The 18,799-nt window shown below is 39.4% G+C and overlaps 1 protein-coding gene across 2 annotated transcripts in view; it reads right to left on the bottom strand.

Annotated features, from left to right (window-relative positions):
* POU6F2 (POU class 6 homeobox 2) overlaps positions 1-18,799 on the bottom strand; it is a 455,705-nt gene that overhangs the window by 8,466 nt on the left and 428,440 nt on the right. For both annotated transcript variants that reach the window (XM_006925339.1, XM_006925340.1), the window contains exons 8-9: positions 16,000-16,206; positions 4,959-5,127 (exon numbers count right to left, since the gene is read on the bottom strand). In XM_006925339.1, the coding sequence (XP_006925401.1) occupies positions 4,959-5,127; positions 16,000-16,206 (376 nt within the window). The remainder of the gene's footprint in view (positions 1-4,958; positions 5,128-15,999; positions 16,207-18,799) is intronic.

Here is an 18,799-nt window from a genome sequence, read left to right as displayed (position 1 = left end):
ATATATATATATATATTTTGATCCTGAAGTTTCTATCTTAAACTCTTGTGTTTTTTAGCACTTTTGGAACAGTTCTCCTTCTTTAAGGAATATATGCTTTTCTAGTGGTGGAGAGGAGACAAGAGCTGAGTGTGGTAGGTGGAAGTTTCCCTGGAATGTCACCTCAGCTCTCAATCTAGTTCAAAGGTTGACATTCCACCCTGGGATAGGTCAACAAGACTTTCCATCATCCATTCTCCTGGTTCCGGGAAGGTTGGGTTAATTTTAAGGAAGAATCTGAGGCCACCTTGGTAGGGATAACAGAGGGAACCTTCAGATCCTGCATAAGATGGACTTAACACATTTAACCTGCTCTAGGGCAACCCAGTCTGGGGTTTTTATGCACTAAGGAGGAAGTGGCACTTTCTACAGAAGTTTTCTCCAGATTAAGTCAGGCCAATATATTAACTACAGGGTCAGAAAGCAATCACAATGACTGCTAGCGTCCACCCTGAATCTGATCCTTGCTAGAGGAACCAGAAGATCAACCTATCTGGGAACTAACTGGCCTGGAGATTTAGAATAAACTGACATTGAAACTGCAGTGACTCATAAGTATAATGATGACAGTTCCCAAATCAATCTGGAATGTATGGGTTGAAAAGTAAGAAGATTTTTATGGAAGCGAAATGCAGACTGTGAAAATGAACATGTTCTCTAGAACCTGGTTTTGTGGTCACTGGCTTCCTATTGAACTAAGTGCTCAGGATTGACCAGGACAAACATTTTGTTTTGCTCAATTTTTAAAATTGAGCTCCTTCCAACTGTTAGTGTAAGGGGTTGCTAAATGGGTTGTTGAATAGTCACCATCTCTCAACATCACTGTGTACAACCTCTGCTTGTGGGATCATAAGAGGAGAAATATGCATCTTTAAAGCAGCTGCCATGTATAAATTAACTGCTTTATGTAAACAACCATTTACTTTTTAGTGCTATTCTCACAGCAAGTCGTGGGCATATTTACCAAATATTTCTGAGAATTAGGAAACCATTTGGGAATGTGCAATGCAATTTGGGTCAACAGCTTACTTGCAGTATGGTGACTTCAACTGGGTTTTGGAAAATGGTGTGAATTGTGATCATATGAATCATGGGTTCCACTGTGCCATAAGTTATCACCATAAGCTATCACTATAAGCTATATTTATATTCACTTTAGAGTTTTGGTTTTTCTAGTATTGACTATCAGTCCTTCGCTGTCCAAGAATCAAGTTCATAGGTAGGGGTTTAAGAAAACTGTACTGAAAAACCAAACCAAATCAAACTCAGCAAAGAACTGAAAAACCTATATCTACCTATTTTTAAACATTACTGTGTAAATCTTAAGCCAATTTGAGATGTTCATCAAGTTATTTGTTTGACTCTACCAGCCTTTCCAAAAGTCCTGCTTATAGAAACTATATTTACCTCTATGACTGTGGGGCCTGAGCAAGGTTTAACACAGGGCAAGCTGTGTAAGTGCTGTGAACAGGTACTGTGCAGATGTTCTAATGTGTGCACGTATTTGGTAATTCTGAGCCCAGATGTGATGTTCTTTGCACATGAAAATCTTCTTATCATTGCCAACACATTAACTCTGCATTCTTTTGTTTGGATTGAGGAAGATTTTTGGATGATCTTTCCATTCCAGTTCATCTGGAACAGTGGCAGGTTGCTCAACAGTAAGGTGAGAGTCTTTGACTATAACGTGGAGGGTTCACTGACTAAGGTTTTGACCAGAGATTCAAATCCAGTTTGACCTGGTTCAAACTATGACCTTGGCTTGTGGATGGATATGTTACTTCTCAATGCATCCAACTCAATTCAAGGATTAGCTACTATAGCAAGTCCTTTTGTTCTGTCTCAGCTTCTAAAACTGAGACTACCATCTACTATGTATTCATTGTCACTACAAATAGGTTGATTATAGCATTTGTTTTGCTTTGTCCCCTGTGTTTCTTTGTAACCAGTTCATGGTCTTTCCCAGGACAGGGACAACATCTTGCTTATTTTTGCTTTATTTTTACTCCTTGTGCTTGGTATATACATGGTGCTCAATAAATGCTTTCTCTTTCTAGGTTGACAGACTCTGACCCTTTTTTTCTCCTGTAATTTAATCTGTATAACATACATCTGAAGTATGGGGTTGAGTCTCTCCACATAAGCCTATCTGCAGATTTGGTAAAGTTTAATCTCGGACAAAAATAATTTTAATTGAATATTTCATGCTTGAATATAAATTTAATAATATGCAAGATGTCTTGTTTTTCTCTTCATACTGGCTCAGAGAAAAGCCTATGCTTTAATCAATAAGGCGTAGTGCCAGGCCTTTAAAAATTATTCAAAAAATATTTGGGTGATTTGATATATTTTATCATTTAAATTTCACTGGATAAAATGTATATCTAAGTATCCTGTCTTTTATGGCTTCTGTGGTGTATAGAATGTGTACAATCCATCAACTCAGACTTCTTAGCTTATCATCTTGACTTTGTCACCCATTAGATTTGTCACACAGGGTATCATGGCCTTGCAACTAAAACTGAATCTGGTTCCTCTGACATAAGATGGTCAAGTTGGGTTGTACTTTTCAGGATCTATTTGATGCCAGCTTCAGTACCCAAAAATGAGGATTTATAATACTTTGTTGTGAGTACTACAAGTTTCTATAAGTACTGAATGAGTAGAATATTGAAAGTGCTTTGAAAACTACAAATGAAAGCTCGAACAGAGGTTTGTTGAGGTAATCAGCATCAGAAAATACTCTACCTGCTACTCATTCTGTAGTTGGGTTTTGTGACAGAAGAGAATTAATTAAACAACATGCTCAAAATCTGTAGCAACTGTAAGTCTAACAATGGGTTTTTGTAAAGTCTGATGCCCGGTGGTACTGCTAGACTTTTCATATCTTCTAGAGAAGGTTCCTCCTTCAAGCTCTGCATGTAATTTTGGAGTTTCCTGCTTCAAGTGCATGTGGTAAAGGAGTCTCTCTCCCCCGGTTCTTTATATCCTATATCAAAGATATGTAATATGATTTGCTCATTATATACCTAGAACTTAGATGCCATGTTGGCCACTGTGCAATTGAAGTCTCATCTGGCCTATTAAATAGCTCTGTTACTAATTTCTGAAAAAGGAAAAATTATTTTCTGTCCAGCTTGAGACAATGACTAGAGAGAACCTAGTCCTATCATCCATCTGTATGTCTGTCCATCCATTTATTCATCTCACTATCCATCCAACATGTATTAGTGTTTATCTTGTATAAAATGCTGTTTTTGTGGGGTGGTTTGTACTTTTATTTTTTATTTAACTTATTCTCTATAATGTGCTTGATCTCAATTCCTTTTCTTTCAGGGCCAAAGCTTAACAGCCTATCCAAAATTTATTACCTTGCTGATATTTATAAATAAAATATTTTGCAGAAACTTATGCAGAATATTGAATTGGAACAAAGTTTGAATTTTTCTCCACAACAACCCTATGAGGAGTTTTTTTAATTGGGAAAAATCTGGCTATAATTAAATTAATTTTATCCATGATTTTATTTAAATAATACTAGAGTTTCTGGCCCAAATGAAAGGAGTTGTATATGTAAACAACCTAAAATAACAGGTTGATGTCAAACTCTATATTCATCCTGAAAGTGTTTGGTGTTGACCCATCTTTAAGATTAAGAGCATCCAGCCTAGTTTACTAAAGTACTTGGATGTTCTAATATCTTTCCATAATCCTTCATTCTCTCCTCCATTCTATAAGCATCTTTTCTGCCTGAATTAGCCATATAATGAATATATGTACATATATATGTATGTATATATGTACATATATTCAAATATTAGTGTGTGTGTGTATATATATATATATATATATACACACACACATATATAACACACGCAAATATACTGAATGACATGTATATGTATATATATTCTTTTTTGGAGGAGTTGCTTGTGGGGAGAGGACATTTGTTGTGCATTACCATACTTGCCCCATGATATGTGAGGATCCCTACTATTCCTGTTATAACAGGTCATTCATCACACTTGACCAAACATAGATACTTATATGTGTCCTTGTTTTATGGCACAGATGCCTATGCAGTGCTTTAATCCCTTTAAACTTATAACTACTGGATTTTTGGACCCTAGAGAATTATAATCTATGAACATGCTCTGAGATTTTACATGTAGGTAAAAATTGTACTAAACATGAACAACTAACATTAAATTAGGCCATTGTCTCATTCATTTTAACATGTTTTTATTTGCATGTAGTACATATGCTGTCTTCACCTAGGGCCAACTACCATTTCGAAAAATTATATCTATATGGCCTACTCAGGGAAGCAAACTTGTTTTACTTTATGAATGGTTGTCCAGAGATTTCTCACTAGATTCCAGCCCATACAGCTTCCTCCACATGCCACTGGAGGCAGCTCATTGTGCACACACACCTACTCACCCATAGGCATGCTCTCTTTTATTTCCTCTGACACCTACAAACAGAACAGCAGGAGACTTCAAACACACAGAAAAGCAGCCTGACCTGTGGGCTGAGTGCCTGTTGGTTATTTCAGTTCTGGGCTGTGTGGCTCATGCCCTGCAAGCTGATCAGTTTCTTCCTTCTGATATGGCAGGACTGACTCAGCACATAGAAAGCACTTGAGATGGAAACCAGTCCCCTACAGGAACTCCTGGAGGGGGTGAGCTTTTGATGCCTGCATCTCAAAGGAACCGTCTGGCTCGGGGCATGGACTTCATCCCAATATTGGTCTAGTAGGGCCAGGTAATTCCTCTTTGAGGATGAGAGAATAAGAGAGAGGGGGAGAGGGAAAGGGAGAGAGAAAGAGAAAGAGAGAGAGAGAGAAAGAGAGAAGGCATTGCAAACAGGCAACAAGAAGGCCACCATGAGTTAATGGAGCCAGAAAGGATACTTACTGCTGACTAACTGGCCCACGCTCAAAGCTGAAGAAGAAGAGGATGAAGAGGAAGAAGAGGAAGCCTGCCGAACGGGACTTTGAGACATGGATGCTTGGCTGTGCGCCAGGTGCAGAAGATTGCCTTGAGAGGCTGCTTGACCCACTGACGTCTGGGAAGGTTGGTGGAGCTACATGGGGAGATGTAAAAAAAACACACAAATGAATGAAAATGCCAGGAAGCAGAAGTTTCATCTGGTGTTGAATCATTTTATTTCCAAGAATATATACTTCTCAGGAAAAGTAAACATCCTACACAACAGGTAGAATTTTTTTATATATATATATATAATATGTTGCTGCTTGTTTGACAGGCATTTTATTAATAATTCTAAATCTATTATTAATTCCCTACTTGGCTTGCTAGAGCACCCAATTTTCTACATTTCCCGACCATGGCGTGTAGCTAGACTCTCCCTGACTGTTTAAACAATTATAACGTATTTGACAGGCTTCTCAAGGATAAAAAGATAAAATATAATGCTTACAATCATTTCAAAATGCAAAACTCAATTATAAAGGTGTGCCCAAGCATTTTCTTATGTAACTGGCATTTTTAGGAAAGTTTCAACCTAGTCTGAGTGTAAATGGAAACTTTCTGCTCTCCCGGACAAAAGTCTAGTTTGTTACTGTGGAGTTGGGAAAAATGCTCTCTAATATCCTATAGAAAATTAAGAGAGACATTGGGACAACCAGGACAAAAATATCTATTAATATTTGTAGGTCTCAGTTGTCATTTTCCTACTCTGTGCTAGCACTTCATTCGGGACTTTCATCACCAATCTCATTTAGCTCACATTAGCCTGAGAAGTGGGTATTATTTTGAACCTCTTTTTACAAACAAGGAAGCTGAGGCCCTGAGAGGTTAGATGTTTTGTATGTTTACCCAGCAGGTTGGAGAAACTGTTCTCCGGACATGTGAAGTCTGATCCTGGGCCCCAGCTCTTAGTCACAATGCCACAAATAAGAACTTACTTAATTTAAAAAATTTTGTATGCCTAAAACAAGGCTATCTTTATGTCCATTTATTCATGACTTCTTTACAAGTTATCAAAGAACTGTTGTTCTGAGAGGTGAGAGGAGCTCAGCAGAGGGGAAGAAGGAGAAAGGAAAACGAAAATGATTGCAGGTGCCATGTCCCCTTAAAGGCCTGGGAGAGATCTCTCTCGATCTGTGTTGTGCCCTCCTAGAAAGCTGACACAAAGAGCAGCCCAGGACCCTGAGCAGGTGCACAGTTGGCCTCAGCAATAGCCACCTGCCACCTTTGTTGATTGGACATAGCACTTTTTGGCTTACAAAGTGCTTTTATAGTCATCATCACACTCACAGAGGTGTAAGAAGATTTTATAAAAGAAAATCAGCTTGAGAGTAGAATCAGGTCAGGCCCTGATATTTGATATGAGAGCCAACTACAAAATAGACACCAACCTTTGACCACCTCAGGATCTAAAAGCCAGCCTGGGATATTTCAACTTCATATTTGCCATTGCTTTCCATGTGTGTGTGTGTGTGTGTGTGCGCGCGCGCGCGCGCGTGTGCGTGCACATGCGTGTGTTCATTTCTTTCATTGAATTTTATTGAGATATAATTTATACATAATAAAATATAACACATTTCAAGCATATATTTTGATGAGTTTTGTCACATGTATGCCCACCTGTGAAACCACCATCACAATCAAGGTGTAGAATGTTCCCATTATTCCACAAAGTTACCTAATCCCCTTTGGAATCAGTTTTCTCTCAACTCTTATCCTCAGATAACCACTGCTTTGCTTTCTTCCATGAGGAACTTGTCTGAGATTATTCTAGAAATGAAATAATCTAACATGTACTCTTTGTACTTGGCTTCTTGTGATTGGATACTATTTTTGAAATTCATCCATTTTGTTGCATATGTCAGCAGCTCATTCCTTTTTCATTGCTGAATAGTATATACAGTACATATCTATATCTGCAGTGTATATCTATATCTATATTTATATCTAGGCCATAGATTGTTTGTCCATTTATTAGTTGATGGATACTTGAGTTATTTTCAGTTTGGGGCTATTATGAATACAGCTATTATAAACATCTATTTACAAGCCTTTTTGTACACCCATGTTTTCATTTCTCTTATGAAAATACCTGGGAGTGGAATTGTTGAAATTACTGGATCTACTGTAAATGCATATTTAACTTTTAAAAAATTGCCCAACTGATTTCCAAAGTGGTTGCAGCATTTTATATTCTCACCAACAATGTATGAGAATTCCAGTTGTTCTACATCATCTCCAATATTTGGGAATATCAGTCTTTTTAATTCCCTAAAGTGTTTAAAACCATTAATTAACATTTTACCTTCAAATAATTGTTAGTAAAGTGCTACTTTGGAAATGTGCTTAAGGGGCGATTCCTCTGGTCCCTTGTGCTAATTCTTTTGCTCCCTGGATTCACACGATATCCTTATGCGGCAAATGCGGCTTGGCATGATTATGAGAAGTAAACGATTAGGCCAAGGTCATGTTGTCTGCTGAACATTAGAATCCAGATTCCTACTTGTAAGTCAGGGCTCCTTTCAGGATGTCATGCTGTTCCCCCTACAGAATTGCCTACAGTTGCATTTCAAGTGAATATTTTTATTGTTACTCAGTGGTGCTAAGAGGAAGCTATATTGTGAACCAAAGATAGTTATAATTGACATGGAATCTAAATTAATATGCATCAAACATCTGCCTAAAGTAATTAGCCAATCTGCTGAGCACATAATCAACAAATGAATCCAGTAACCTTTATTCTGTATAGACGCACATTAAAGATTAAATCTATTTTTAATTTGCTTAATAAAATGTGATGGATATTTGCATGTCAGTCTTCCCCTTCTAACCTATTGAGTTGTCCTTCTAAATATTGTTACTAGACAAAAGCTTTTTACAGTTTTGAATTACTGGATCATGAGATAGTCTTCAATTTTACCATTTCATCAATATTTTATTGGACCTGGGTGTGGTAAAGTACCATAAAGGAACTGTATAAGACAGTAATCAAAATTTTTCTTTCTCAGACACAACTCAGTAAAGAAAAAATTACTAGGGTGCAATCTCACTTAGGAGGCTCTAAAGCAAACTAAGGCTTATGCATTACACTACACAGGAAAAAGAGTTTGAGAGGAAAAAACAGTTATTTTAAGAGCTTGTTCCATATCTACATAGTCAAAAAGGGAGATGAATCTAATATCTAAAAATCTAAGGAAGAAATAGTTCTTCCAGAGGAAATAAGCTTTTTCTTTCTATCTTTTTGTTAAAGGACACTGGAGTCTTGCTTACCCTCTAGAGTTCAACCAGACAGTTCAGAAAAACCAATAAAAATTCAAAAAGGTTCTTACTTGTCAAGGATCACAATTATATAAGCAGCAATATCCTAACAGAGCCCATATATCTCCTTCCAATTGCCACCATAGACATGTATTTGTTAATTCTAGAATCACTTGTAAGTCCAGTTAGACTAGCTTATTGTACATATCAAATCATCCCAGAGATCAACTTCTCTTTCATAATTTCTTCCCTCAGAAAAAGAGAACATTAGAGATAACACTTCTGTTACCTCCCATTCCCCAAACTGCAATTCTTTCAGGTAAACTCTAAGAATAGCTCTATCTTTGATATTCTAAGTTTAATAACTTTGGTGCACTAATCTTTAGAAATTTTATGTTTGATATCTATCTATCTATCTATCTATCTATCTATCTATCTATCTATCTATCTATCAATCAATCATATGTCTGTCTATCATCTATCTATCTAATCTATCTATCATCTATTATCTATCTAACAAGAAAAGCGAAAACAGATTTAAGCTACTTCATGAAACAACTCTAGTACTGGATTTACTGGGGTGATCACTTTGTGAGTTATACAGATGTGTAATCACTACATTGTACATTTGAAACTAATGTAATATTGTATGCCAACTATAGATGAAAAATAAAAAAATATTATTTAAAAAAAAGAAATTGGGACACAGACAGATAGAGAGAAAAGGTCATGTAAGGACAGAGGGAAAAGAATGCTATCTGTAGGCTGAGGAGAGGCCTCAGAAGAAAACAACCTTGCTGACACATTGATCTCAAATTTTCATCCTCCAGAACTATGAAACAATACAATTCTGTTGCTTAAGCCACTGGTCTGTTGCACTTTATTATGGCAGCCTGAGCTGACTAATACAGGCTGAAAGGATGAAGAGTCAACAAAAAAAAGAGGGAAGGGGCAATTCGTATTAGCCTGGGGCTCAGTATTTTCCAGAAGAGGGACCGATGTTCATCTCATGCGGGGAATGAGAAACAGAAAGACAGGGTTCAGAGTCTGAAAAGCTTTACACAGCTTACCTCATTTTATTGCATTTCAAAGATGTTGTGCTTCTTTAAAAATTGAAGGTAAGACCCTCCACCAACCAAAAGGTTACGACTTGCTTTATTGTGATACTTGCTTAACTGAGGTGATGTGGAACTGAACCTAAAATATCTTTGAGATATGCCTGTACTTCCTGCTGCTTCTCACAGGCTGGCTTCATTGGTTTGTTTGTGTTGCTTGGCACTGCCAGGGTGTTTAATGTATTCAACAAAAATAGATTCAAGTACAAGCACACTTTAAATGCTTTCTTGATTTTCTGTGCCACTGCGCCCCATATATCTTCCATGTGTAACACAGTATATCCTTAATAATGTTTTGATTTCTGTAATAAAGCATTTCTAACTAAATTAACGATTGATATAAAATTAAGTGGGGGTGCTAAGTGTCTTGGAAAATGGAATAAAATGTAGAATGTGCTAGACAAGTTGGAAAAGTGAATGCATAAAACAGTACATTTCAAATAGGATTAAATATAGAGAAATTCATTTGGGGAGGAAAAAACTTTCCAAATACACAAATGTAAAATGAATGAGGTCTGGTCTTTTTTAAATATGTTAGGGAGCCATAATGAACCACAGGCTAAATCCCCACATGGTGCAGTGGAGAAAGTGAATATAACACTAGGAGGTTGAGCTGAGGTAGAGCAGAGGAGGACAATGAAACTTTCCTCCCTCCCTGCACTGGCTGGCATTTTTCTGAGTATTCTGTACCTTATAATAACTTGGAGAGAAATTAAATGAGTGGTCCTCAAGATTTAGCATTTGGCAGATCAGCCTGGAAAGGATGTTAAAACACAGATCACTGGGCCCTACCCCCAGAGTGTCTGATGCAGTTAAGTGTAAGGTGGGGCACGAGCAGTTGTGTTTCTAAAAGGTGATGCTGATGCTGTGGGTTGGAGGAGTACACAAGATTTTGGAAGAAGCTTCTCTTAGAAAAAGAATAAAGAAAGTGGATGTATTATGTTTAGACAAAAAAGCCGGAACTCATATTTAATAAGAAACTTCAGTAATTAGGAGGACATAATGAATGAGTGTTGTTGAGTTTATTCTACTGTGGACAGGACAAGCGTGCAGGTGTTAGATTTGCTGAGAGATTCAGGGTTGACATCAAGACAATCTAACTTGAGAAATTGTGAGGACCTGGAAGATGATATCTAGGGGAGATTTTAGTTATCTTTGTGGAAAGTTTGAATGACCAAGGAGGGAGTTATCCTTCTCACAGGGTTTAGGAGACTTACTGGATCATCCTTCCAGCTCTCACACAACTCTGAAACAGCTCTTTAACCCAAGTGGGATGAAAAGCCCCAAATGTAAGCCTCCATTTCAGACACCACTTGTCTGCAGAGAGGTCAGTATGGAAGAAGCTCCAAAGGTCTCAAGAAGGAGCTGAAAACAACGTGGCTCCTGCCAGGCTGGAAGGTGTGAGGAAGTAAGGAGAGCAGAATGAGAGCAGGATTCAGGGGTGATGCTCAGACACAGGCAGGGAAGGCCAAAGCAGTCCTCAAACAAGCTTGGGACACACAACCAGGGCTCATCATGGACAATAACAGGACGAGTGTCAAATTTTAGTGCAGAACAGAAAACGAGGGATTAAATATAGTTAAGATGATAAGGAGGGGGAATGTGGCAAGATGAAGGGATTGATATTCAAAAAAGAGATAACTAGAGAAAACAGTACTGCCTACAGGCACTAACTTGAAACATACTGGAAAATGACAGAAGAAAAAGATAGCCGCATAAGGGCCTGAGCTTATGCACGGCTCTGGGATGCTGGTACTCTGAAAAGAGAAACACTACAATCTGGCAGCAATTAAATTGAACTCAACTGACTGAGCATTCACCATGGGCTGGGTCCTGAACAGGCTGTCAGTCTGGTTCCTGCCTTTCCGGAGTAGACTCTTAATGACAGTACAGTTTGAGGGACATGAATGGAGCATTGGAAAAACAGAGATGAAGGAACAATGCAGTGAAGCTTTATAAAGGAGGCATTCTGGACAGAGAGACAGTGAGAGGAGTTTTCCAGACAGAGAAGGTGGGAAAGGCATTTCAGGCCAGTGGCACAGAATATGTAGGGAGCATGAGAGTGTGTGACAAAGTGAGACCAGAGAGATGAGATGCCCAGATGTGTGGCTGGAATGTCAAAGGCCTATTTTGTATTAGGATCACTGACATACATTTCATCCTTCTAGGAATACCCCTACATTATTTCAGATACTTTGTGGGTGAAAATTCCTCATTTTGTCACATTGGTTGCCAACCACTGATTCAGGCAAGGGCTGGGGAGGGAAGTTGACTTTCAAAAATAGATAAGCAAGAACATTTTTGTATTTAGTTAAAAAAATGGATAGATTTGGATAATCATATGGCATTTTAGAGAGCTAATTTAAATAAACCACCTTTCTTTGGCTTCCTATTAGCACTAAGATTACTTTTTGAAGAAAAATTGAGTGCTTTCATGGATGGCACTCTCCAAGTATTATATCTATGGTATTTAATTTTTGAAAAATTTCAATGCCTTGATTTTACAAAGTGTAACATTTACCTGTTCAAATATCTCTACCTCCTTAATGACACTTAAAACTTACACTAACTTTTGTTGGGATTTAGTCAAAGGAAGAATAATATATATAAAAGAATAATATATACAAAAATAATATCTGTGCTGCTTACGAATAAATCATTAATTCACAATCACAGTACAAGGGCAAATGAGGGGGTTTGGGGCACTCTGACTTTGAGAGTGAGAGTTCACCATAATTCATAGTAGCTGCAAAATCCCTGGAGGGAACAAAAGTTTACTTTGGAGCTCCACCAAATATTTTCATATTAAATATTTTTTTCATATTCTGAAAACTCTAGTTATTGTCAACAATCTAGCATTTGTTGTAAATTATGTGAAAAAAATAAATTGAGAAACTTCACTATTGCATGATAGAAATCCTTTATTTTTTAGTGGTTGTTTATATTATATTTCTTCAATGTATGTGGTAATAGTTAAAGAAAAAAGTTGAAGACCCCTATCCTTGTATCTCCAGCTTTGAGCTTTTTACTTTTGGGATCTAGGCATTTTATGATCTTCTATCCTCAGAATCTCAGCTTCCATAAATGGGACTCAGACTTGTGAATCTCCTGCCGATTTACACAACTTGTTAACTTTACTACATGTTACAAGGTGCTTCAACCAGAGCCGATGCCAAAAAATAGCAATAGCAATAGCAGTAGCAATGGCGATGACGATGGTGATGGCGGTGGCGATAGCAAGAGCAAGAGCAAGAGCAAGTCAGTCATCTATTTCAACCATTTCCCAACCATTTCTGACCAGGTTCACTATTCGTTCCCTTGATCTTTCTGGGACTAGGTTAGACCACTGGCACATGCCTTGAACAAAAGGGACAGGCCTGTCAGTGCCTGCTGTGACTTGGGGATTCGGGAAGGTACGTATGTCAGTGTTTTCAGTTGTGCTCGTGTTCCTTCAGCATGCACATACACGAGAGATGCATACAAGAACACCTGCGAGGAGAGTCTGCAGGTACTGGTTGCAACTGACATGAGTTGGATTTGCAAGGCACACCACCAAGAGGCTGGCTGTTACTTCCCAGATGCTATATCTCCGGTTCTGTAGCCAAGAGAACGGTGGTGGTGGTTAGACCAGCAGAGGACCAGATGTTCCCATAGTAATGAGGTTTCATTCTAGGGGACAACAGGTATGGTATGAAAAAGCTCCTGAGGTGCATCTGTGCTCAAGAGAGAATTTGGAAATGGATTAATTGATGTCTACTGTGGGCAAGCAGTTGAAGAATGGCACTATACCTGCCTCTCATTTGCCATTTCTTAGTTAGGTCCTTTTCCTGGATAAAAACTGTACCATCTCAAATCTAGACGTGTAATTTTATGTAACAGTAATACTCTATCATCCAAACACCCTCCTTTGATATTCAAGGTGAAAGTGAGAGCTACTTTGTATTAAATGTTGATGATTTCTAATTACTTCATCACATTTTTGGCAATTTACGGCTTAGCTTTGCTGATAGAAATAGGTTTTAGCAAATTATATGAAAAGAGATTGAACTCTTCATCCACCCCACCCTGCCTTGAGATAATTCTGCATCGGAGTTTGAACAGATAGAACTAGGGCTTAAAAAGCTGATGAAAGACAGAGAATCTTGCCTTATTTAGGGAACTATTTAGAAGGTAGAGAATGCAATGGAATCTTGTAAATTGCAAAAGAAATAAACCAGCTGAGAGATGGTGGCTGGGAAGAGTATAAAAATCCTCAGTGATATGTTTTGTAGGGACTGCTTCACTGCCTGGGACAAAGCTGGGGAAGAGCATGGCTGGGAAGTGGAAGGAGTAAGACAGAGGTCTCTATCTCTGGAAAGGGTGTTCACACCTGGTTTGGTTTTTCCTAGTGTTGACTTCCTCACTGGAGGAGGTCCCCTTGCTGGATAGTCTCATAGATCCCCTTACTACTCTTTCATGGCACTTATTGCAGATCTTAGGTATAAATTTGTGCAAATCTTTGATGAATGTTCAGCTCCCTCACTAGACTGTAAACTTCATGAAGGAAGTACTCATGGTATCTGTCTTTCCCCCCAGCCCAGCTTGCAGGTGCCTGACAAATAGTAGATAGTTGATAACTATTTATATTAAACAGATTTTAAAAAAATTATTGAATAAGCAGATGGATTTTCCAAGCACAGCCTTTGAGTGCCAACAAGAATGGGCTGTTTTCATGGTTGGCTCAGGAGCAAAATGACTGAGGTCTCTGGCAGGACGCTTCCATTTTGTTGCCGATGAATGATGTATCAGTGATTTCTTCTTCCCTTTTCCTTTGTCTTAATTTTCTTGCTAAATCCTTTATATTATACAGTTTCCCAACACCTCATAAAGCCCTATACTCAGTTATACACTCACTGTTGATCTCCACTTTCCTCTCCGTCAGCTTTCCTTTGTTGGCGCACCCTCCATCTGTAAATCCAGGCCTTAGCCTTGCCCATCTCTTGCTTCTTACCTTACTCAGTTACTTGTTTAAAATGTTTTCAACAGAGACGATCCAGACTTTAAGATGTTACAACAAAGAAATAGAGGAAATGATATCTCTCCATTGTTTTACCTGGTTTCATCTCTGCAGCACTTGACACTGTTGTCCACTTCCTACTTTTTAAAACTCTTGGATGCTAGATCACCACACTCTGGGTTTCTCTCCAACTATTCCAGCCATTTCTTCTCTCTTGCTTTTCCTCTTTCATTCCTTAAATGCCGATGTTTTCCAAGACAACTCCTTTGTATTCCTTCTTTTCCATGCTCATGATTCTCTGGATGTCTTGATTTTAGCTACAATGTATGTGCTCATGACTCTCAGATCCTGTTAGATCCTGTAGCTCTGCTACAATTCCAGACCCTTAGTTTCAACTATCTAGTGCCTGCTCTCATGAATTTCTATTTGTATTTTGCTATAGTCTCCTAAATAGTTTGTTTACAATAGAAGTTTCACCACTTCAGTTCAACCACTATATGCTACCAGAGTTCTTCTCTTGAAAAATAAAGCTAAGCATGCCATTCCCTTTTAAATACCTCTTATAGACTCCCAGAACTGCAGGGTAAATCATCATCACTATCATCATGACTATATAAGTGCTTACTGTATGCCAGGCACAGTTTTAACCATTCTGTATACATATTAAATATTTTATAGTTGAATCCTCACAACCTCCCTGTGAAGTAGGTACTAGTTACTTCATTTTACAGATGAGGAAACTGGGGAACAAAGACAGTGCATGACATGTTCAAGATCACACAAAGACCAAGTCCATCTTTTTCAGCTTGATTACAAAGCTCTATGCTCCAATCACATGAACCTTTCTCCTACTTCTTAACACTCCACTTTTTTATCACATTCTCTTTCTTTGTGTCTGCTGTTCCCACTGCCAGGAATGTTGTAAACCCAATCATTTACCTAGTTAACTCTTACTCATTCATTAAGACTCAGTCCCCAAACCACTTTCTCTGTGAGTACACAAAACTCTCTGGACAAAGTTGGTTACTCTCATCTCTGTGATAATACTACACTTTGTGCACATCTGTCCTGTCACAGGACATATAGGAAGTGCTCCATTGATATTTGAATAAAAAAATGAACTGGATTGTCAGGGTTTGAAAAAAATTCAACCAAGTGGAACATCCTATTTTGTATTCCCTAATTTGTAGGCATCAGTCTCAGCAGCGCCAAGATGGGATCTCTTGGTGTTTAATAATTTTTTTCATTTCCAATTAAGGTATAAGTGGTCTTAGTTTATTCTTGATCCCCTTTAAAATTAGCTGAAAATTAAGTATCATAGTGTGGATAAATAAGAACACATCCTCATTTTAGACTACTGTCTCTGTTTATAATTTAATACATTCATATTTTATATTCGAGAGCTATTTAGTTCTCACCTATAGATGCTAAGAATGAAAATAAAGCTACTTGCCTGTTCATAAATATTGACATGTTAGGACTAGTGAAATTAAATATTTTATAATTTAAAAATTACTTTTCATTGATTGTGAGTGAACCAAAGGGTAGTAAGGAGAGGTGTTCAGGTAGCCATGGCTGCCTGGACATGGAGACTTACCTGCTGGCCGGGCTTGATGGGTGAGAGTGTGATGCCCTGGGTGTTGATCACTGGCAGGATCTGGTTCCCAATGACTGTGGCGATGATCTGGCCCTGGGCATTTGTCAGGAGCTGGGGGGTGATAGGCTGCACTTGAAGGCCCTGTGTGCTGCTCGCTGCCTGGCTCGATGGCCCTGGATTTGGCATCAGAGGAATGGTCCCAATAATCTGCAAGAGATGGGCCCAGAGGTGAGATTCCAGGCTCTGTTCAGGGTCTGCACCTGAACCTGAAGTTCACTCTTCCTGGTCTCTGTAGGAGGCTCCTTGAGAGCTGGTTAAAGATCTGTGAATGGACCTGCAGATGCGAGTGTGGAAGAAAGTGGCAGGGGATGAGCATCTGAAGGACGCAAAGGCACGTATGGATTGAGGGGGTAAAACATTTAAAAATAAAGCCAAGCATCAGTGATGGCAGAAACATGTGATTTCTGCCAGGGCAGCACAGACATCTGCTTTGTCTGAAAATCACATAGAAGACAGACTTCTCTTGGCACACATGGCCCTCATCCAGCTTGGGAGCTTCATCTGGTCCCCATGGTGGCTCCTCAGACATGACGTTCCTGACATTCTTTCCTCAGCCTCAGTTCCCAGGAGTGATCACTCCTTCCCTCCTTCCTTCGTCAACACCCTGCTCCTCCCTCAAAGTCACAGGTCAGCTCCTGGATTAGGTCCTCAGCACCCTGTGCTTATGGCTGAGATCCCAGGTTCTGGAGTCAGGGAGACTGTTAGACATAAATTTAATCTGTTCAAAATGAAAATTTGATCTGTTTCCAATGTTACAGACTCTCCTGAGGGAGTTGTGAAACTTGAGACTGGAGGCTTTCCCTTCCACACACCACAGTATAGTTAAACAGCTCTGCTCTGCTGGTTATCTTCCAGGGCCACCTCCCAGAAGAGCACCATGGTGATGTGGCTTGGGGGCCACCAAGACATATTAATAATGTTTTCTCAAGAAGTGATCTCATTTCATTCCATATTCTTACAATAGCTCTGAGAAGTGGGCATTAGTCCTGCCCTTCTTAGTATGTAAGAAGGTACTAAGAAGGGCAGGACTAATGCTCTGTGGTGATGTGATGGAGAAATCTGTACATGATGAACGGAGCTGAAGCTGGAGTCCAGGTCTGGCTGACCCCCAGTGCTTGCTTTTCCATTATGTCATCTGGCTCCCACCACAAGGAGAATATTGGAGGGTACTAGCTCTTAGAAAAAAGCATTGCATTCTGTCTGCGACTTCCCACCAGACAATAAGTTACTTGTGGACTGAATTTATACATAAATGATTCTGATTTCTAACCCCACAGTATCCCTAACAGGCTTTTAAACATAATTTCTCAATAAATGTCTTTTAAATGAATGACTTCTAGAGTCAGCTGTCACTGGGATTCCAGATGCAATTGGGACCACAGAAGAACCATGAGACCCCACCATTCAGTGACAAAGATCATGAAAGGGAAATTGCCCCCTCTCTCCCCTCCTCATTTGGTCATTGCTTCCACAACAAAAGCCCCTGTGGGATGGCACTAATGGAAGGGTTGTGCGAATATCAAGTATCAGTGGCAGTTGTCAATGAATGCTGATAAAGGTCAAGTAATTACTGTGAGAGTGGTCGGCAGCCCCTTAGGGAGTTTGCAGCTCCTCAGTCTCACTGAACAAGCCTGCAATGTCCGTCCTGCAGCATCAGCAATGAGCATGTCTCATCAGTGCCAGCAAGGTCAGGAGGAGTCCACATCAATAGATCAGAGCACATAAGTACTTTATTGATGAGTGCTCTTGCATTAAGCAGCTTAGTATCCAAAGGCTCCTCTTATGACCCTACGGGCAATGTGGAGAGGCCTGGGGAGCAGGGTCCTTGTCTCACACCTATGTTGGATACTTTCCCTCTCCACACTTGCAGTGTGAACTGTATAACACCCCTCTCTACACTTGCATTGTGAGCTGTATAATCTTCCTTTCTACAATGCACTATGATAACTTGGTGGCTGACCCATCCACTCTGGCTTCCTCATGTTATAGGCCTGAGAAGCTTCACTCCATCTGATTGGCCTGAGTTGAAAGATGGGTTCATTGAGGTGGCGGGGTTGTGGGTTCTATTTTAGGCAGGATGTCAGTCCCTTTAGGAGTCATGTGAGTAAGTAGCCTGGGAGAAGGCTTCAGAGTGAGGCACAGCACTTGACAGCAATAGAACACACTGTGATGCAGAGAGAGGTATTCTGCTCTGAGAAGATTGACACAAGTCTGTGCTCACCTTGTGTAATGAGATCCTCTGTCTGCTTTCTGTGTGGCAAGAAAAAAGGCTAATGCAAATGACTCATCAGCCTCTTCCCTGCATGCAGCCTCTCTTCCACATACTGTGCTGTGATATTACTAAAACATGATTCCACTTAGGTCCCTTCCCACCCGATCCTCTCTTCTTTCTTAGGCCCTCACATTACTTACTGGTGGTAGGACAGCACTAGTGTCAGAGCCAGAAGGATCTGGAATGGCATGACTGAAGGAACCCTTTAATAAGGAGAGAGTTTGCCTTTGGGGTGAGGGTAGGGTTAGGGGCCATTCCAGTCAGGAAGCTGTCTGAGAGGTTATGCATTTCTTATTTTTGTTCCCTTTTCAGGGGAGCTGGGATTACCATCTCAGCATGTCAAAACCTTGGCAGTGCATTGTGGGGAATTTTCTAATATTCCTCGATGTATTACAACATGCTGATTTTAATTTGCTCCCGTTCATTGGAGGATAGAGAGGAGCGTACACTATTGTCTAAAAATTCTCT

The sequence above is a fragment of the Pteropus alecto genome, unplaced genomic scaffold (assembly GCF_000325575.1).
Source record: "Pteropus alecto unplaced genomic scaffold, ASM32557v1 scaffold109, whole genome shotgun sequence".
In the NCBI taxonomy this organism is placed as follows: Eukaryota; Metazoa; Chordata; class Mammalia; order Chiroptera; family Pteropodidae; genus Pteropus; species Pteropus alecto.
This window is presented reverse-complemented; position numbering and strand designations above follow the sequence as displayed.